The 22,848-nt window shown below is 33.7% G+C and overlaps 1 protein-coding gene across 1 annotated transcript in view; it reads right to left on the bottom strand.

The window, feature by feature from the left end:
* The window catches only part of LOC129225576 (NADP-dependent malic enzyme-like), a 79,882-nt gene that overhangs the window by 41,997 nt on the left and 15,037 nt on the right, over nt 1-22,848 (bottom strand). Inside the window, exon 2 of the mRNA XM_054860025.1 lies at nt 1,635-1,793. Coding sequence (XP_054716000.1) covers nt 1,635-1,793 — 159 coding nt within the window. The remainder of the gene's footprint in view (nt 1-1,634; nt 1,794-22,848) is intronic.

Here is a 22,848-nt window from a genome sequence, read left to right as displayed (position 1 = left end):
TAAACTCACCCTGTATACATGTATATCATATGCTTGTGTGTAAGTGTCTACTCGAGTTTCGAGCACGTACGCGTATATACGTGTCTACCTGAGTATATAAGTGCTCGTATATATACGAGTACAAGCGGGTATATACATGTTATAGTTGAATGGATAAAAAATACTTGCAGATACCCATATATTACGCGTTTTTTGGGGCATTTATGTGAATACGTATATACACGAGTATATGCGTATGCATACGTATATACTCGTATATTTAACCCTGTTTACTGTAAAAACAACACAGATTAAGTTAAATTAATATTTCATTTATGTCTACCTCATGATTAAATATTAAGTGACTTTAGAAGGACAATATTCTTTAAGCCTAATTTTATGACCACTTTACCCCATCTTACTTAAATTGTTCTAAAAAATTATCCGAAATAGATTTAGCTAACTGCTAATGAGTAAGAGTTCTTGAGACATGTAGGAAGCTTCCTGTACAGTCAAACTGTTCATAATTCTAACAAACAAAATTTCCCTGGGAAGTTAAAAGAGGTGTTTAGATTTTAAAATTTTTCATATTCACACAAAATATTTTATTTTACCAAATAAAATTTTGCCAATTGTGAAATTTTGTATTCAAAATATAGTTTCTAACTGCCCTATCCTAAAATAAAATTTTCACATTCATTCGAACATTTATTTCCAAGTTATAGCCATTTATTTGATATATAACCACTTTACCCCATTGACCACTTTCCCCCACCAGACCCTATACAATTTAACAACCAATAACTAACATAGATAACACCCCTCCACCCACGACAAAATTTAGTTTTTTAACCGTGTTTCTACACTTGTATATGAGTTTTGCTTCACATGTAAATGGAGATAAAAGTTGTTTTAGTAAGATTCAATAAGGAACAATTGAAAACCGCACTGCAAGGAAGAGATAGCTCAAAATTTTAAAAACTTTCTCAAATCACAAAAAAAAGTTTTTAAAATCCTTTCTTCAATATTTTGTCCTTATATTATGTCAGAATTTCCCTCTATGAAAGCATAATTTAGACAAATCCTGATGATTACATTTTTAAAGATACAGTTATGGTGAAAGTGGCTTAAAATAGAATGCTGCATTACACGTACAGAAATTGTGTACATTTCACACGTAACACACAATAATATCTAAATATATAATTGGAAAAAGAAATCCAACGAAGAACTATTATTGCTTGGCATCAGCTCTTAGTAAAAAGCAAGTTGTAACAACATTTTCTTAAATCCTGCTGTTAATTTTGCTTATCGATTACACATTTCAAAACATGCTTTAAAATTTAACCCATAAAGTGACTTGAAATATTCCCATACATTAATGAATAGAATAATTATGAAGGGTTCAGGAAAAATACCACTTGTCCACTACTGACGAAACAGGTACAATTTAATATTAACAAAACATTGATGACATGACATTATTTTCTACGTTAAACAATATTAGTAATATGTATAATTAACCAAAACGAAGGCATTCCTGGGGAAGAATCGCACCCCTTTCAAACCTTCTAGTTTTCATAAATTGATTTCTGTGGACTGGAAGTGGTTTCGGTCTTAAACCCTTCATACGTAAACAGTGTAAGCTCACTAACCTGTAGTTCTCTGAGGAAAAGATAACAGCTGAGATCGTCCCCGTACCTTTTCAAATTGTTTAAAACAGCTTCCACTTGCAAAGTGACTGGCCTCACAGCTGCTGGTAATAATCCTTTGATTCCGAGACTTGCGCGTTCGCTTTCAGTATGAGCTAAACCCTAAAAGAAGAAAGGAAACCAATTTACTACAGCGCTCAGGAAAACCCTGATCAAGAATGTCTCTCTTTTTTAACTGTTCCACTCATGTTTTTTTTTTAGTGTAATTGCATTTTACGGAACAAAACTGAAGAAAAATTCCTGCAATATAAAATAATTACAGAATTAAGAAATGTATCCAATTAGATTCTGTACTTGTCACCTGCGTCGGGTTGGTGTTCCCCGCCTTCCACGGTATACTTCAAGGGCTTTACCCCCTTCTTGCTCCCGGCGGCAGTACATTAATTAATCAGCAGCATCCACTTTTTACTTTCTTCTATATCTAATATATAGAAGAAAGTATTGGATTCGTGCAAATTTTCGAATTTCGAATTTTGACGGATTCGAACGTTTTGAGGTGTGCTGAGTTCATTTCGACTATTTTTGGAAAATGTCTGTCTGTCTGTGTGTGTGTGTGTATGTATGTATGTGTGTGTGTATGTATGTATGTGTGTGTGTATGTATGTGTGTCACGTCTGTGTGTGACCAGTTTTTTGTGGCCGCTCTACAGCAAAAACTACCGCATGAAATCGAACGAAATTTGGTACACATATGTGCCCGTATGTGAACTTGTGCCCATTGGTTTTTGGCGCGAATTCCTCCAAGGGGGGTGGAGCAATGGGACGTTTTTTGAGTTACGCGTGCTTGCTATTCCTCAGGAAGTAACTGGCGGAATCAAACAAAATTTGGTCCATATGTTGCCATTAACAGGAGCAGGTGCTGATTCAATTTTGGTGTCAATAACTCAAAGGGGGGTTGAGCTATAAAACGTTTTTTGTCGTCAATTGTGACTGCTGTATCTCAAGAAATAACGAACGGAATCAAACAAAAATTTTTTGACAAGTAGCCCTTAGTGGGTATAAGAGCTGATTTTATTTTGGTGTCAACAGCTAAAAAGGGGGTAGCGCAATCGCCCGTTCTTTTTTTTCCATTGTGAGTGCCTTATCTCAAGAAGTAATGCTACGTTCTGGTTGAAATTTGGAATATATGTGAATCCATACGTAAACAGGCTTTGGTTCAATTTTGACTCCAATCGCTCCAAGAGGTGTTGATTTTTTTTTTTTTTTTTTTTGCGAATAAAAATAGTTTTATTAATGCAACAATAAGAAAGATAAATCGTAATAGATTGTCGTCTGCGTATTTCTCGTGATTTTAATTGTATGGAAATGATCAGAAATATTATCTCAATGATTTAAAATTTTTAACTGTTGCCATCTTATATTTGTTAACAAATAAAATATTTGTAATTAATTCAAGTAAGGCTTTTAAAGTAACTTTCAATTTTCGCTCTTTGTTTTGTTTTTACAATAATTCAGACATTGGGATGGTCGTCAAGTTTTTGCATGTGTAATTTTGTTTCTGTTAGGAATATTGCTTCCTCGTCAAGCATGGGGAGGGATCAGAAAAAGGAAAAATATAGAAGAAAGTTTCGTGATGGCCACAACATACTAGTTTACCGTGGCACAGACATTTTTAAACTAATATTTTCGCTAATAAAAGTCGTACAAAGATGAGATTGTGCTTATGAGGTTCCCTTGAAAATCACGAATCTTTTGATACCTGGTTCGAACCTCACATTACTATCGTTCTCAAAGAGTTAAGACGACATACATACATACACACACATATATACATATAATATATTCATGAATAGAAAATCAAAATAAATTGGAAAATGCAAAAAGCAAGAACATAAAAGCAACAAAATGAAAAAAGGTGAATCAGGGACCGACACTTTCTCAAGGGGAGGATAGGTCCCTAAGTTCACTAAGCCCTTTCTGTTTTGCAAGAGGGAAGGTCCCAATAACTTGCTACCCTCCCTGAGAGCCCTGGAGGAAAATAGGACATGAAAACATACCTGAAAATTAAAGAACGAAAAAGTATTCAGGCGAACCTTCAAAAGGAAGTAGCAATCAGAATGTAGACCCTGAAAAAGAAATGACTTGCACGTGCCAGGCAAAAATGCAGTTAAGACACGGAACATGGTTAGAAGTTTCCAGTTAAGAACATGGAATTGAAAAACATGGAGTTGAAAAATCCTGGAGTTGAAAAAATCCTGGAGTTGAAAAAATCCTGGAGTTGAAAAAATCCTGGAGTTGAAAAAATCCTGGAGTTGAAAAAATCCTGGAGTTGAAAAAATCCTGGAGTTGAAAAAATCCTGGAGTTGAAAAAATCCTGGAGTTGAAAAAATCCTGGAGTTGAAAAAATCCTGGAGTTGAAAAAATCCTGGAGTTGAAAAAATCCTGGAGTTGAAAAAATCCTGGAGTTGAAAAAATCCTGGAGTTGAAAAAATCCTGGAGTTGAAAAAATCCTGGAGTTGAAAAAATCCTGGAGTTGAAAAAATCCTGGAGTTGAAAAAATCCTGGAGTTGAAAAAATCCTGGAGTTGAAAAAATCCTGGAGTTGAAAAAATCCTGGAGTTGAAAAAATCCTGGAGTTGAAAAAATCCTGGAGTTGAAAAAATCCTGGAGTTGAAAAGATCCTGGAGTTGAAAAGATCCTGGAGTTGAAAAAATCCTGGAGTTGAAAAAATCCTCGAAAGCAAATAAAAATACTGGATCGGAAATTACAGCAGAAATTTTCAGGATAAATCCCAACAGACCTTCATAGCTTAGGTGGCCTTACTGCAATAATAATTATTGCAGAAAAAATAGGGACCGGTCCTCCCCTTGAGAAAGTGTCGGTCCCTGGTTCACCTTTATTCACTTTGGTGTTTTTTTGTTCTTGCCTTTTGCATTTTTTCCAATTTATTTTGATTGTCTATTCATGAATATGTTTGTACTTTTTTTTGTTTTTAGCAGCTTTGCGCTGGCATAACAGTACACTTTAGTATTTATTCTTTCATTTTTCTTTCAATGTCTTTGAATTTATATTTAAAGTGTATCTCATGTTTTATATGTATATATTATATGTATATATATATATATATATATATATATATATATATATATATATATATGGATAGATACGCTTGGATTTCAATATAGTAAATCATTAAAATATATGCACGTCTGTCTGTGAGTTCGTAACCCGATCTCCTCCGAACTGCCAACGCCTCCACGGCCAAAAGAGGTATTGTTGTATACTGGTTATTCGGAGAAAGTCATTTCACCTGGTCTCGCCACGGTAAATTTCGTACATGACACAGATATATATTGAAAGCTGTTCCAACAAATCATTGTCACCCGTGCTGGCGCTGAATTTGGTGCTAGAGCTACTTAACTCTGTCCCTCAGAAAAACCAATCACTTGATGACAAAAACTCACAAAATTTAGAATAAATATTATTATCTAAATATGCCTATACAGGGTGTTCCGTTTTAACCTTCAAGACCTTTATTTTCGCAACCGTTAGTCCTAGATGTATACTTCCAATTGCAAAAATGTTCAAAATCAGATGCAGAGTTAAGATATTGAAAATTTGAAGCAAAAATAAAAATGAGTCAAAAAATACGAAATTTAACTTTTTATACGGACTCTAGGTCCCCTAGCTAATATTTAAAGAAATAATCCCTATTGAAAACTATTACTGACACAAAAAACTTGACATTTGTGTGACCAAAACTCAAGGAGATATTCCAGTTTAAAGTGTTAAGGGACCATACAAAAGACGAGATTGGAACTTATCGCCCTTTCAGAGGAATGTCGAGTTGTCGAAGTAAATAAAATAAGTATTTATATTTTTCATTGCCATTCCAAAATAAGTGCAAATGTTATGCCATGATACGCAAAAGCACACTACAAAACTTCAAACAATTTGAAAAATCACACTATATGCACACATATAATTTTAAACCTTTGTTAACTGCTATCTTTTCCCCGAAAAGGTGTTATTGATGGCGAGTGTAAAGTGGTGTAAGTCACGAAACGCTGCATTTCATAGCTCGGTGAGTATTGGTCGTACTGATGTCAACCTTTTTATGTTGGAATGATTTTTCAATGGAGAAAATTTCCCTAAATTTAAGTTAAGGGACATGTGGCCCGTATTAAATGTTAAATTTTGTAGTTTTTTGACTCATTTTTATTTTTGCCTCAAACTTTTGAATATTTTAACTCTGCCTCTGATTTTGAACATTTTTGCAAATGGAAGTATACATCTAGGACTAACGGTTGCGAAAATAAAGGTCTTGCAGGTTAAAATGGAACACCCTATATATTCATAAGATAACAAAGTCCGAATATTTTCTACTGTGAGACTTAATGCAAATTCAACGATACAACAATAGTGTTTCTCCGTAATACGTTTCTCACCAATATGCTTTTGAACTGCTTGAAACTCATCCTTAGTCAGAGGAGTCCAAATGGGAGGTCACAGTGACCTCTCAAATTTCCTTGTTCCACAAATTTTGTCTGATGAATCGGCAAATTTGGATACAGTAGTGTAATACTGTTTTTTTCTTCTTTCTTTTTTGATAACGTTGTATAATTTCTCTATTCTGTGGATGTTCGTATTTATTATTCGATAAAACCAGATTCGGAGACAAACCAGAAGTATTCCACCGGGATCGGTTAGCCGATCGTATATGAAGACATTCTACGGACACTCACTTCACCAACCCACTGACGTCACCGTCATGAGATCAACCGCCGGGTCAACCGGTAACTTCGACCTATTTTACATTTTTCTTTCTCACGGATTTTGCATTTTCAACCCGTATTTGAAATCATGAAATTGACGGAAATAAAACTCAGTTGTTTACGATGAATTATATTTTATAAACACTTCCCTAATCATTTAGAGATATATCAGTTTTGAGTTGCTGTTCTGAAACTTCTCTTGTTGTCATATAAACTAAATGACAATCGTTTTATTAGAATGACGTAAGAAGATTGATCTGGAAAGAATTAGAAGTTTCCTCTTGTGTTCTATGACGCAGAAAGTGTAAATAAGGAAAACTAGAACTATCGCTGAACTCTAGTTTTGTACTTGTGCCCTATGCCTACCCGTATCAACAACGTTGTCCCTGATTTCCTTGTTTTAACGCCCTTGTTCATGAAAGAACTGAAGCGCAACTTCTCACACAGGAAACCGGCGATGCGTTTGTGAAAAAAGTGTAACGGGTTGACTTTTCCTGGACTCGATCTTGAGTGAGCTGTTAGTGATAGTCGTTTTCCTTAGGGAAAGAACATACACAAAACAAAAATAACTTTGGTATTAATATTAGTAGTGTTCATTTTTGTTAGCTTCACCATAACAGCATCGTTGTATGAGTGTAAGAATATATTTTTCATAGTTTTGAACTGCTACGCTTAATTTAACTCTTTCATCTCAAGTTTTCAGTCGCTATTTACAATCTTTCATTTCATTATTTGAGGCAGTGAGAAGCAAAGGGATGTAAGTTGCAAAATTAAAAATTTGGAAAGAACCAATACAAGTGGTAACTGGACCCCTCATCTGTTTTGAGGCACGAGATAGTACTTGTAGCCCTGGTAGGTGCTGCTGTACGATTTAGAATAAAAAAATCAATGAAAACCTACCTAGGAGCTTATTTTTAAAGTCGTTTTACACAAAACTTGAAAATGTCCACTTATATACCTTTGCTTCTCACAGTCCTTTTTGTTCATTTACTTTTTTGATAAATATTCTTGGTTTAAATTTTTAAGAATATTCCATTGATAAAGGTCACGAAAAGACGTCACGAGAAAACTCGTGATATTTAACTCGGGGATCTTCTAAATGAATATTTCGGCCGTCTATACATTCTTAGGTACATATGCACGAGCGGTTGGGCCCGAAAAAACGAACCAACACTCATTCGCGGATGAGTAAAATGGAAATTGGCCGAAATATTTGAGTGGAAAACGTTTCGCGATTATAATACACTACTCGACATTGAAAATGCAACACCAAGAAGGAGTGGTCAGAAAGTGATGAAATTAGGAAAAAAGACAGAGACAGCAAGGAATAATAAATTATCTTAATTTCAAAATGATAGGCAGAATACAAAGCGAGAACGGCGACGGCTCAGTAGGATGTAGGACCACCGCGGACATCGATACACGAAGAAACACGTCTAGGCATAGAGTCAATAAGGGTGCGGATGGTGTCCAGGGGGATGACTCTCCATTCCCTTTCAACCATTTGCCACAGTTTGTCTTCTGAACGAGACAGGGACAGAGTCCGCAAACTGCGTCTAATTACATCCCACACATGTTCGATTATTGACAGATCAGGAAAATATGGTGGCGAGGAAAGCATCTGTGTGCCTTGGTGAGCATGTTGACAGATTCAAACACTGTGTGGTCGGGCGTTATCCTGCTGAAAAATTGCATTAGGTAGCCCTTGAAGGTAAGGGATTGCCACCGGCCGCAGCACATTATCCAAGTATCGTTGGGCCGTCATAGTGCCTTGAATACGAATTAAAGGTGATATGGAATTGTACGCAATTGCGCCCCAAACCATTATGCCACGTTGTCGTGCGGTGGGACGTTCCACAGTTACTGCCGGATTAGATTTGTCTCCACGTCGACACCACACACGTATGCAGAAACTATCACTGGATAAACAGAAGCGGGATTCATCTGAGAACACGACATTTCGCCATTCTGTCATCCACGTCGCTCTAGTCCAGCACCGTACTAAACGTTGCTGTCTATGTTGTGGGGTCGATGGCAGACTTCTTAGCGCCGTGATTGCAGACCTCGTGCGACCAAACGACGGGAAATTATTCTGGTTGACACGGGAACATTCAGGGTATCTTGCACCAGCTGCAGAATCGAGGAACAAGTGACTTGTGTGTCTGCTACAGTTGGTCGGTGGATGCGTCGATCCACACGTTCTGACGTCACTCTGGCTGCCCCTGTACCCCTCAATCTTGCCACATTTCGTTGTTCCAACCATCTTCGGCACTGCCGATGCACTGTGCTCGCATCCATGTGGGTATCAGCTGCGATTTGACGTACGGACCAACCTCCCCTTCTCAGTCCGATCACCATACCCCTCGTAAAATCGTCTATCTGCTGAAAGTGCCTTCGTTGACGGCAGCCTGGCATTCTCTTGTGTTACACGTATCCTCCAAAACAAAAACAAAATTTCTACGATAATTCTCCAGTCAGAAATAACGAAACGAATATTGCCCATTCTGCAAGTTCCTTCCCCTATATCTTACTTCACGTGCGTCGGAGAGCTGCGCATTTCACATCATTTACATAACTCAGTGATGTACGTCTGCTCTTAAATGTGCATAAATTTCTGAACACTCCTTCTTGGTGTTGCATTTTCAATGTCGAGCAGTGTACTTCCTTTTTTGTAAAAGGAAGTAAAAAACTAGCGTGGAATTCATCAACCCCTGTACGTGCGGAATTGCTGTCGGGCAATTTAAAGATACCACTTAAAGAGTATTTTGGGCCGATGAGAAATTGAAACACATGGAAATAATTAAAGAGATGCTAATACCATTTCGCATCAATTAGCACTACATTGCTTTTCTTGGCATTATTATCCAGTTCCCTTAAAGAAGTAGAATGTGGAGCAAAGTGAAATAGAGGAGCAAAGTGAAAGTGTGAAATGTTTAATCTGCTTTTAACGCCGGCAGCGCAAATTATCAAGTAGTATTTTAACAATGAAGTAACACATGTAGTCTATTGCAGTCAAAAATTCCAACTGAATTATCTCTGAAAATCAAATATGATAATACAGGCAGTTTTAAAAAATTGATACTCAAATTGTAATATTTTGTTGTGAGTGAAAAATTATTTGGTTATTATAAAATGATGAAGTTCTTGTCATTAACGTTTCAAATATCAATTAAGACCGTCTAAAATTCGCCCCAATATTTATTTAGCTAACATCAAGCTAATTTGTATTTTAAATGTTTTGTACAATTAGCACAGTGCATGCGGGAAAAAGTGGATGGGACAAAGTGAAATAATTTATTTCGACTACTCTCTTAAAATCATTTACTAAATCATTTATGTATTCATTCATCAATTAATTCATTTACATTTCTTCATTTAGTAATTAACTTATTCATTCATTCGCTTACTTTCAATTCATTGTTTCGATTATTCACTTTTTATTTTTCTTCGTGTATTAATTCATTTATTTAATTATTAGTTTAGATTTCATTATCTTTTAATTTATTCAATCAACCTTTTTTTACCGATTCGTTTGACCAAAAATATTTTTTATAATCGAATAAAAAATATTTCTTTGGAAAAAAATTTAATTTTTCACTTTAAAAGAAAGTGAAAATCTTCCACATTACTGCCAAAAATGAACTAGTATGTTGTGGCCATCACGAAACTTTCTTCTATATTTTTCTTTTTTTTTCTGATCCCTCCCCATGCTTGACGAGGAAGCAATATTCCCAACAAAAACGAAATTACACATGCAAAAACTTGACGACCATCCCAATGTCTGAATTATTGCAAAAGCAAAGCAAAGAGCGAAAATTGAAAGTTATTTTAAAAGCCTTGCTTGAATTAATTACAAATATTTTATTTGTTAACAAATATAAGATGGCAACAGTTAAAAATTTTAAATCATTGAGATAATATTTCTGATCATTTCCATACAATTAAAATCACGAGAAATACGCAGACGACAATCTATTACGATTTATCTTTCTTATTGTTGCATTAATAAAACTATTTTTATTCGCTAAAAAATAATAATAATAAAAATAAATCAGCACCTCTTGGCGCGATTGGCGCCAAAGTTGAACCAAAGCCTGTTTACATATAGATTCACATATATTCCAAATTTCAACCAGAACGTAGCATTACTTCTTGAGATAGGGCACTCACAATGGAAAAAAAGAACGGGCGATTGCGCTACCCCCTTTTTAGCTGTTGACACCAAAATAAAATCAGCTCTTATACCCACTAAGGGGTACTTGCCGACAAATTTTTCTTTCATTCCGTTCATTATTTCTTGAGATACAGCAGGCACAATTGACGACGAAAAACGTTCTACAGCTCAACCCCCGTTTGAGTTATTGACACCAAAAATGAATCAGCACCTGTTCTTGTTAATGGCAACATATGGACCAAATTTTGTTTGATTCCGCCAGTTACTTCCTGAGGAATAGCAATCACGCGTAACTCAAAAAACGTCCCATTGCTCCACCCCCCTTGGAGGAATTCGCGCCAAAAACCAATGGGCACAAGTTCACATAGGGGCACATATGTGTACCAAGTTTCGTTTGATTTCATGCGGTAGTTTTTGCTGTAGCGCGGCCACAAAAAACTGGTCACACACAGACGTGACACACACACATACACACACACATATACACACACATACATACACACACACATACATACACACACACAGACAGACAGACATTTTCCAAAAATAGTCGAAATGGACTCAGCACACCTCAAAACGTTCGAATCCGTCAAAATTCGAAATTCGAAAATTTGCACGAATCCAATACTTTCTTCTATGTATTAGATATAGAAGAAAGTAAAAATCATGTTTCAATGCAAGTTTTAGTACACTGTAATTTTCAAAACAAATTTCTAGTTTGTTCATTTTGAAAATACTTATCTTGACTACTTCACTTTGCCCCACATTCCGCTACTATTATTTTTCAAAAGAGGAAAAAGTAAAAAAAAAGCCGTTTACCGTTTAACATCAGGACATTTACGTATCAAAATTAACGCTAATACGCTCTCTATCAATCAATCCTGACAGCATCGTTTAAAGATAGCATCTGCGAAACGGTTCCTTGACCAGAGGCTTATGACGGTCAGTAGGTCGGACGGCGTATTATGTCGTGGGTGTGCCTCGGACACGGTAAGAGGCTACAATGATGGAGAAAATCGCAAGTTATCATTATTTTGTTTCTCAAGCCAAAGTTGCAACAAGTTGTCTTTTATACGAGCATGAGTCAGACCTTTCTGTTTCATTGAAATAGGCGTTCAAAATTTTTGAAGTATTTTTTTACCCTTGAAAGGGTCAGATTTTTCGCCAGTCAGGGCATACTTAAGTTGCTTTGACATTGTTTTTTTTTCCTAACGAAACTGATGGTATCTTTAGTTTGTTACATTACAGTCATTAAAGATAGCTTTGATTCATAATGCCTTACATTTTAATAGCGTTATTGCATCGATTGACTCCAAATTAAAGGAAAATTCCTCAAGTGTTATACATTAGTACAAAATTATTTTGTAATTATTTCTAAACTAGAAAGTCGCCCATCAAGATATGACGAGTGAAAATTGCTTCTACATTTGAACGTATCAATTGCCTGTTTGGTGATATTGTGATCGTTAAAATTTTAACCCTAACTCCAGTGAATGAACCCTAAACTCCAGTAGATAGCGCTCATTGTTAACCACTTTTTCGTTTCTTCACTCCCCTGAAATGACAGTCTTACCCGTCAAACAGTTAAGTTACCGGATCCAGGTCAGCCCTGTCAAAATAAAGCATTTCCCTGCATGTTAAACATTGCCAAAACACATTATCAGATTATATGCCGCGGCGCTAGTTTCATTGTTGGATTTTTGATAACTAAACATTACTTTTGTGAGTTTTCTACAAGTTTTATGCTAATAATTGAAATAATACTATAATTAGTATCTTGGGGCCATAACGAAACTTTCTCTCTCTCTCTTTTTTTTTTATTTTTTTTTTTTAATAAAATCCTGACATTTACGTACAGTCGCTACTACTAAGTTTTGCAATCCTCAAAAGCAGAAGGATCAAGAGCGAAAATTGAAAATCCTTTTAAAAAGCTTGTGAGTAATTTATTTGTTAACAAGTAAAAAGCAATAAATAAAATTTTCAAATTATTGGTATTTTTCTAATCTTTTGCCAATCACTAAATCGCGTAAAAGCACTATAATTGTATTTGAAATTTGCTAAAGAAAGGTTATAATTCCAGTTCTACACAGCTTTGAAGTTCCGAAACAAATTCCATCATACACAGAAAAAATCGTTCTTGAGTATGGTACCAACATTTAAATGTCCGAATATGTTTTCACCACCAAAATAATGAGAGAAAGCTAATTTGATTTAAAATGATAATACCTGTGAGCTTTAAAAGGAAAAACATGGGGCGCATGTACAATATATAACTAAGTGTAAAGAAAGTTAATCAATGATAAAACTTACACCTCATTTTATTCTATCTGCAGAACGATAAAATTGTTAGTTAAATTATAAATGCACCAATTGTCTGCTGCGTGCGCCCCATATTTTTTCTTGAAAAGGTCACAAGTATTTTAATAGCTATTGAAAACTCACAATCATGAATTTTGCAGACAGTCTGTAAAAAGTTCTGAAACTGTATAGGACTTTAAATCACACGAAGCTCAGAAATTATTTTATACTTTTTAGTTCGTTAGAAAAACATGGTACTTTTAAACTTTTTATTCCATTAATAATTAACTTTATAATTACTATTAGTTTTCATTGTTTTTGGCAAGAGTTTAAAAACAACTTCTTCACTTCAATCACACAAAAAGTTTGCCGAACAGAATTTCAAAGCCGTCGCATAAAAAGCTTCACTTTCAAAAACGTTTACTTCTTAAAGAATTTTGTCAGGGTGAGGAGAGGGGAGGGGACGGTGAAAGGAGTCTCTTTCGCACTCCTTCGCCAGAGTCAGAAAAAAAAATCGGCAGAGCTGTGAAAGTTTCTCAAATATTTTCTGTACAATTTTTAGCTATCAAATAATATTTACATCAGATCGTTTCCTAGAAATTGGGCTGCACTCGTGCCCCTGAGACAACATAAATCTCGTCAGCTGCATTGTTTATTCAGCAATGCGTACAGAGAGAAAAGTGAAAACTGCTACCTTGAACCTGAGCGATGAGACTCGGTTAGTAGGTTAAGTTGTTGCTTATGAATAAGTGCTGAGAATTTTTTTAATGATTCCACCCATTACACGTGTCTTTGAATTATTATGACAGTTTATGATTGTTTCAGATGCGAAAACAGCTGATTAAGTTTTCATGCACTAAGAGAATGTTCAACTTTTTTTGCCAATATTTGGTCTTTTTGCGAAGAAGCACACAACAGAGAAGCGAAGATTTTACTCTGCTCGTAGCCCCCCTCCCCCCTTTCAGATATTCCACATTAATAATTCACCGTTCATGTCGAATAATTCAGTTCCTCTGAAAAATTGTGTCGATCGAAAATGCGTTCACGTTTGCTGCTGTTTTAACAAACATTTTGTTTATCATAGTTACTGTTCAAATCTTTGCTGGATTTTTTTTCTCTCCTATGAGTTTTTTTATTTCATAATGAAATCTATTATAAATCAACTTTTCTTTTGAAATAAACATATATTTATTTTTATCTAGGCTGCATCCTGGGGCGTAGCGAGAAATTTTGTCATGGGGAGGGGGTAGGCTCCTATGACATTTTTGAAATTAAAGGCCGAAAACCGCAATTTCAGGCCTTTGCATATGTGCTGATACATATAATTTTGAGCTTCGTGGGGGGTTGTAACACCCCTATAGCTTTTGGCTACGCAATTGGCTGCATATTACTACAGTCTAACCACCGATGAAAGGAAAAAGACAAACATCCGGTTTACAGGTGGAAATGGAAGCAAGTTTTAGTGATGCCAATTTTGACACCATCTTGAACACATGGATCTGTTTTCAATGATACCAACTTTAGCAGATGTGTTAGCCTCTAAATTAAGCAGAGTCACACTGAAATGAGCGAAAATGCGCATCAAGTTTTTATTCCCCCCCCCCCCTCATTCAGATAGACTCGTCTTAACTGGACGTTTGCCAATTTTAGCAACCGTAGACGGACAATGCGCTGTCACTTTACACCATTTTTTTGTATGGTTCATTCCATTGACATAATTGAGTTTAACCAAATGAACAAACAAAAAACAGGATTCATATTCTAAAGTACCACCTTGATACCCGTAACACAAACAATGAGTTTTTCGAAAGTTTTCTACCTTGGTTTCCCCTGAGAAAAACCACAAGCAAGAAAGAAGTTCAGATAAAAACTTGAATGATTTATGCCGAAATCTTGTAGAGTGAATCATAATTTGGAGAGAAAATAATAATAATCCTGAACACTTTTATTTTCTGAAACAATATTGATCTTTCAAGTACGCGTTTAAACTTAAAGCAGTAATTTACACATTTTTAAAATAGAGGTTTAACAGATTTTAATGGAAAAAGCACGCATATCTTTTTTAATTTGTTCTTGATACGATAGATAGAAAACAACATATAGTGGAATCAGAGACCATAATATAGAGAACCACTCAATAAGGTGAATTCTATATATCGTCGGGGGGGGGGGGGAGGGATACCTCTATATCAGGGACATCTTTTCCCTTAAATAGAGGTATCCCTTCTTCAGGGGTAGAAGCATGCTGTGCTGATGCATGCTGTGTATTTTACTCAGTATAATTCCATAATAAGCGTAAGCTAATAACATTTAAGGTTAGGTATTAAAAATATTTTTTATATACTAAAATTCAAAATTATTAAAATTGAAAAAAAATTAAGAATTTAAAGTTTATCGAACTTTTGTAGCTGATTTTCATTAATTGCAATTTTTACTTAATGTGACATGGATTTGTTTGATGTCATGTAATTTACCATGTAATACAAAGCCACGAACTGTGTGCTCACATTTCAAGTTTTCTGTACGAAGCTTGTCATGGGCGGCGCACTATCACTCGAGGCTGAGCCCATATAAAGAAATTGATGAGAGGGAAAAGCATGAATCTAAGTCCTCCGCGAGAATTTCAGAATACATATTTGTTTCTTTGCACGTTTATGTCAAGAGAAACTTATAGCAGTTAAACTTTGGACAAAAAGTAAACCTTGAATTCCAGTAAACAGGCCACTTCCTTTCCTACTAACTTTCATGTTCCAATTCCAATTAAAGTTCTTAAAACTATCCTCAGCAATACCCTTCTTGCTGATTGACAAGACTACTAGAATAATGAAGAAAACGCAAGATAGACTTTTGAAATCCTCCCGAATGTTTCTTTTAGCAGGTTGTTTAACACCAATTTCAATCAATTTCTTACCAATCATGGATTAACTCATTCTTACTTTTTTAAAAGAACACTTCTCAACTCTCCAGATTGCATCTGTGGAGAAATTGGAGACTACAAACATTTTCTTTTCTATTGTAGGTTTACTCAAGCCTTCCAAACACACATCTTAAATTTTCCCCCTCTACTACAGACTCAAACTGGAAAACCTACTGTTTTATTGATAAAAATGCTTTTAAAAATGTTCAAAACCTTCTCAATTTTATTTACAAGCACAAATCTTAATTTTTCCCCTCACTGAAATAAAGAAAAATAAATATTTAGGGTCTGAGAATTTTAATTTTTTGTAAACAGGTATTGTTATTTTTGTTTTCCTCTTAAACTTACTTTAATGAAATTCAAAAAAAGAAAAAAAAAAAAGACGAGTTATGTTTTCCACCAATTTACTAAAGCCAACAGTTTACTGATTATGACCATATAACCAATTATGACATTCTATACTGATCACGACTTTGTTACTGCACCAGTATATTTTTAATCATTCTTATCTCAAATCAAGATTGATTTTTGAAAAATATGTTGTTTCTAAAATGTTAAATAACACTTTTAATCATTTTGTAATTAATTATGCTTATTATTTGTGTTTTTGAAGTAACACCATTTTCGCTTCAAAATTGTACTTAAAAAAATCATTTATGTATTTTTCTTCAAATTGCAATCAACCTTAATTATATACACAAAATGTTGATTTGGATGGTGTTACTGTATTTTGTGTTGTCAAAATTTCAATCAAGTCAGCTGTTGTTCAGGGTTTCTTTGTTGGACGGCGATGGAAAGTCACAAGACTCGTATTACTGTGGCGAAAATTTCACGTGTTTTACTTTTCTCGCTCAAATTGACAATGAAAGTATTTATTGCCAACCTAGGAAATTAAAAAAAAAATCGACACAATTATATTTTAAGCTTTAAATTTCCAAATAATAATGAAGTAATTGCATAATTAATGGAAATTAAAAAAAAAATCGACACAATTATATTTTAAGCTTTAAATTTCCAAATAATAATGAAGTAATTGCATAATTAATGTCTTAAGTGAATTAAAATTATTTTAGTGACAAATGAATGATCAACTGGTTATAAATACCATTTTATTTTTAATAAAACACAATGATTTTCCCCTAGAGAAGGTTACAAAATTATCGAAATTATCAAAAATTTGCAGCCTGTGTACAGATTATAAAATTAGAGTACAGCACAATGAAAAAAAGCAGCTAGAAATCAACAAGGATAAATAAAGGAAAAACATAAATGAAAAACTTATTTTGATAAAGTTGCCGGAATGAGGATAAAAATAAAATAAAACTGTAACAAACTTTACATTAGTTTTTAAAAAAGCAATCCCGTATTCTTTCTTTCTTTATTTTTTTTTAGAGATGCACGGAATACTTGGTATTCGTATACTGTATATCGGCAGACAAACCGATTATTTGTTTTGGCAGAGTAGGGAAATGTGGGGCAAAGTGAAATGGTTAAGCTGACTGAGCTTTTTCAAAATGAACGAATTGGAAATTTGTTTTGAAAATTACAGTACATGGAAGAACATTGTATTTTATAATAAAACTTGCATTGTAATAGTATTTTTCATTTTCGGCGGCGAATTTTCGCTTTCAAGAAAGAATTTTCGCTTTATTTTTTCAAGGGACAGAGTGAAAATTGAAATACTTTTGAAATGAAAAGTTTTCTATTCGATTATAAAAAAATATTTTTGATCAAAGGAATCAGTAAATAAAAGATTGAATGAATAAATGAAGAGGTGCTAAAGGAAATAAACGAATAAATAATTAAATTAACTAATGTATGAGAACAAATAAACGAGTGATGAATAAACAGTAAATGAATGAGAAAATAAGTGTATGAATGAAAAATAAGTGAATTACTATATTAAGGTATGTTAATAACGTAATTAATAAAAAATACGTAAAAGATTCAATGAATGATTCAATAATTAAACAAAATTAACTTTTCACTTTCCCCGCATATACTTGTCTAACTGTATAAAATAATTAAAATACTAATAGGCTTAATATCAACCAAATGAATGTTGCACTGAATTTTAGGTCTCAATTAATATTTCAAATGTTAATTACAAGAAATTTATCATTTAATAATACCAAAAATAATTTTCGACTTACAATAAAATATTACAATATAAGAATCATATTTTGAAAATTGCTTGTGTTATCATATTCTATGATTTTCAGAGTTTATTTTTTCTTAGCTGGAATAGGCTACATTTTTTTTACTATATAGTTAAAATATTACTAGAAAGGTGGTGCTAAAAGCAGAGTAAATATTTCACCATTTCACTTTGCTTATTCACTTTTTGTCCCACATTCCCTTACTTCAACATTCAACAACCGCATAGTAAACAAATTTAAAACTTTGAAAATTCCCAAAGAAACATTTTTTATGCAATGAATGAAAGTATCAGGATAATACCATGTCACAATATTAATTAAAATTCTTATTTATTATTTTTTTTCGCATTTAAATTAATTTAAATATTTAAAAAAAAATTCACAGACCATAAATTTAAATCTTGTTGCTTTTAAATGTTTATTAAATCTTCTGAAACATTAAATTAGTTTTACTATTATAACAAATGACACTATAACCAGAAAAAAATCCATAATGTTAATTAGTAATCAATGTAAAACCTTAATTTATTGCGAGTTTACATTAACTGCTAATTTTTTTTTACTTAAAATCACGGATGTAGTAACATACCTTCATGCATAAAATGTCCAGCTAAAGTTTTTTTTTTTTTTTTTAAGAAAAGCAATTGCATTTTAAATTTTGCAGCACTTTAATTTCTAATTTTTACACCTATTGAAATATTAAATATTGATTGTAAAAACAACCTATTAAAAATCAGTCTTTGTAATCAAAGTTCAATTTGCACTTAATAACAAAAAATGAAAGCATCTGACAATGCTTCAAATTTCATTTCACAATTTTATTGATATCATTGTTTATAAGTTAGCAATGAGTAGCAGCAAATCACATCAATAAATTCTAATTTGTAATGATATTTTAAGCAACTGGGGTTTGTATTTGTGAGTAAGATAAATGCAGGATTATTTATGACACAATATGTTACCTTCACATTTTGTGTACGACTTGCTCCAGACGTATATGTACCATGTACCCTGCCTCTCCCCGCAGTATAATGCCCTATTTTTGTTAAAATTTTATAGATGAAGTATAATTTAAGGTTTATGGGGGAATTTTTTCAGAAAAAAAGTATTTATTGTTTTATGAACTCTGAAATGAATTTAGGGCGTCACCCACCAGATGGATGTCACCCGGGGCTGATCACACCCTCTCAAGAAAGGTTTTTTGACTTAGCAAAAAGGTTTTTTTTTTTTTCTCTCTCAAGTTACAGCTTTCATAAATTAAAGGCAAACGATTTGATCAACATCTATATGTTATGCGCTGATAGTGAGAGCAAATTAATCCTTTTCAATTATTTTAAAGCATGGGATTTCAAAGTAATCTTACTTCTAAAATCCTAACTATTGGAAAATTTGATATTCAAGTTTAATTTCTAACGCTGTATGCATCTTAGGTTAGAATCTTAGGTACAACGCTAAATTTTCATAAAAAGGAATTAGTATTTCAATCTATGTTTTGAGGTTTAACCCCTTCCCATTAGGGGGAGGGGATTGAAAAACAAATAATAAATAAATAGATAAAAAAAATCTAGGAGTCGGTGTCTGCCATTTTCCGTCCGACTCCGCAGCCCTGGTTAAATGAACCTTTTGAAAGCAATTTGTCAAAAATCGCTTTTGCAAAATGCGATTAATAACAGGATTTTTTTTTAATACTAAGCACTTTTCATAGTGCCCCTCAAAAGGACAAAATAACTATTCTGGGTCAGAAAGGACAATTTAAGTATCCATGTAGTTTTCATTTCGAGAAAAAGGCTTCAAAAACGAAGAAAAGTACGGCTCAAGTCACGTAGAGAATGTTTTATCATTATCTAGCTTTTAATGATAAATTTGAGTGTTGAAACAAGCATATTTTTCTTAATGGGAAAGTTTGGTTTGAAATGACTTGAGCGCACTTTTTTTCGTTACTGAAGTCTTTTTCTTGGAATAATTAAAAACTACAGGAATACTTTGTCCTTTCTGATATAATTGTCCTTTCTGCTTAGTATTCTTTAAAAAATTCTGTTATATTGAAGATTTTCATTTTTAAACGAAGTCTTTATTTAGCTTTAAGTTGTATCTTACAATTAAACAAATCATTAATGAAATTTCGAAGTCTCCAAGTGGTCTAGTTGCTGAGAAGCAAAAGAATGGTTCACAACATACAAGTTTTGTGATAAAGATCCTAATATGTCATTTTTACTTAAACTCGTTATCGATTATTGGCATAGATGAGGATAAAAACCCCAAAAAAGCAATGACAATGAATAAATTTCATTCCTGCTCCAGAGAAGCTTTGATTGAAAATTGACATTATGATTACTATTAATAACACTGTTGCAAGGCAACAAAATTTGTAAGAATGGGTTTTATATTCAACATTTAATGGGTATTACATGAAAATTGATTGTTTTTCATCCTAACCGAAAAAATAATTCTATTTTAGAATTTTAATTTTTCAGCGTTAAATTGTACCTTAAAATTAAGCAAATCATTAAGTGAAATCCCAAAATCTCCAAGTCGTTTAATTGCTGAGATATAAGCGAAAGCAGACCTCAGATTTTTCTGTGACAACCAGGCCAAGTATAAAAGTGCTTAAGAAAAATAGGGGTTATTTATCCAATTTTTAATTTAAATACGCTGGAATTGGTTACTTGAAATTTGATGATGTTGCAAGAAAAATAAAAGTTTTAACATACTGTTTTGTGTATTTCATGAAAATAATTGAACTCAGCTAGCATGACCAGTTTTAGTTTTTAGTATGGCCCTGGCCCATAACTCAGAGGCATGCATGGAGGGAGGCCATTTTTTCCAATTTTTCCCGAAAAAAAACGGTAAAAAACCGTTTTTTTTTTAAACCACTTCAAAATTTCCGGAAATTTTACATCTCTAGGCAGGTTCCAAAATTTCTGTGTATGCCTCAGCCATTACTAAACTAGAGGGACCATAACTGCTCAAACCAGTGCATTTCAATTTATGTCAGAAAAATGTATGAACCGTTGTTGAAAATTAATGTAAATTTCACAGCTATAAGACTGTAATTTTTAAGCTCTAACACTCTGATAATCAGTTTTTCCCAAGAACCAGAACTGCAACATCACAGTTCAAAAACAATCTAAATTTAAAAAAACCCCTAAACCATGCCCATAGTTAGTCATTTAATGTAACGCAATTCTCCTGATTTTTTCATTTTTATTTTGTCTATTATAAGTTAATAATGACCTCTCCGAAAGTGGAAGCTGGAACTGCTTTGGTGTGTGGGAGAGAGAGAGTGTTTTGTTTGAAAAAAGTTACTATATGTTTGAAAAAAAAAAAAAAAGAATGGCATTTGTGAACCCATGCATTCCACCAATTTTTGCCCTTGCGCTAAAATATAAATAAAATTATTGAGGTACAATGTAAGTGCGGCTTACTAAACGCTTGTGTTTATGAATTAATACGAGTTGTAAACTTCTGTCTGCACATTCTACAAAAAAGTACAATACATTTTTTTTAAGATCATTTTTTTCTTTTTACTGAAATTTTCAAAAAAGTCAAACACAAATGAGGGACTTTTGCAGGTGTGTCCATCTCTAAATGCACAAGTATTCTCTGCTACATTCAAAAGTGAATATTTTGATCCGATCGTCTAATAACACTGAATTTATATTGAGAACTTAGAAGCATATGAGACCCATAAACGTGGTTTTTGAGATGATAATATATTTTAAAGTTAGTTAGCAAAGTCGTCAAATACGACCTCTCCCCCCCCCCCTCCGGCTGAATTTTGTTTAAATGCACATCTGATAATGTGCATAATTATCAATTATTACATCTGTTATTCAATAAAATTTAGAAAAAATAGCTTCCAAGTTCCTGATTAATCATTCAATGAACGCTAAAAGTAGATATTTTACAAAAGCAATTATTTGCTTTTTTGTGATAAAATATTATTTATTGGTTTTGATAAAGTAGATTGTCATTTAAATTAGCATTTGATTTTTTAGTTTAAACAAATAATTAATCAAGTCATTATAATTAATTTTTCAGTCGAAAATAAACTATAAATGTTTATTATTTTCCTTAAAATTAATTAAATATTTTATTACTAAGGAGTTTTTTTTAAATTAATTGGAGGCGACGGTTTTCCCTGGAACTGGATGCTTGAGCTGAATGTTATTTCTAGTCTACTACCTTGACGGTTGCTCTCAATGAACTTGCCCCTAATTTGCATAGGCACGTGCAACCAGTTTCACCACGTGGAAATTCTTAGGAGGACCCCCCCCCCCCCCGGAATCCCGAATGGTGGCTCAGTTGCTCTCTTCTCTACCACGTTGAACTTTTCAATGGCAACCACTGCCCTGAACCCCGAATGGTGCTAAAAATTGCGCCAAGCTAGGGCGCCAGATTGTTAAGCTTAGAAATTTACTCTTGAAAACAGCCTTGAATGTCTGAGCACCTAAACCCCTCCCTTCAGACCTTACGTAGAGTTGGAAGACACCGGATTGGTCAATCGTGTTTCCGGTCAGTGGGGCGGAAGCCTCCCGTGGAGAAATTTTTGAACCAAATGGGAAAACACCCACACTACATCTCCCACCAAAAACCAAAAAGGTCGTGTTACCATTCGGGGGAGAAGTGGAGGAGTTGTCTTCAGCTGTCTTGAATTCCAGTAAATTCAATTGAATTTCCCTGTGAATGTCTCTTAATGAGAGGCAAATACGTGGAGGTGGTCCCTATTCAAAGGGACTAACATCAGAAAAAATCTATTAAATAGAGGTGTCGCTTATTCAGAGATGTCCCTAAAAGGAGGTGCTACTGAATTTTATCCCCAAATTTGAAATTTCTAGTAGAAAATGATCTTTAGAGTTTTTTATTTCTTATATTTGCCAATCTACACCAAAAGGC

The sequence above is a fragment of the Uloborus diversus genome, chromosome 7 (genome assembly GCF_026930045.1).
Source record: "Uloborus diversus isolate 005 chromosome 7, Udiv.v.3.1, whole genome shotgun sequence".
NCBI classification, from domain to species: domain Eukaryota; kingdom Metazoa; phylum Arthropoda; class Arachnida; order Araneae; family Uloboridae; genus Uloborus; species Uloborus diversus.
The sequence above is the reverse complement of the archived record's forward strand: the minus strand, read 5'-3'. Positions and strand labels throughout refer to the sequence as shown.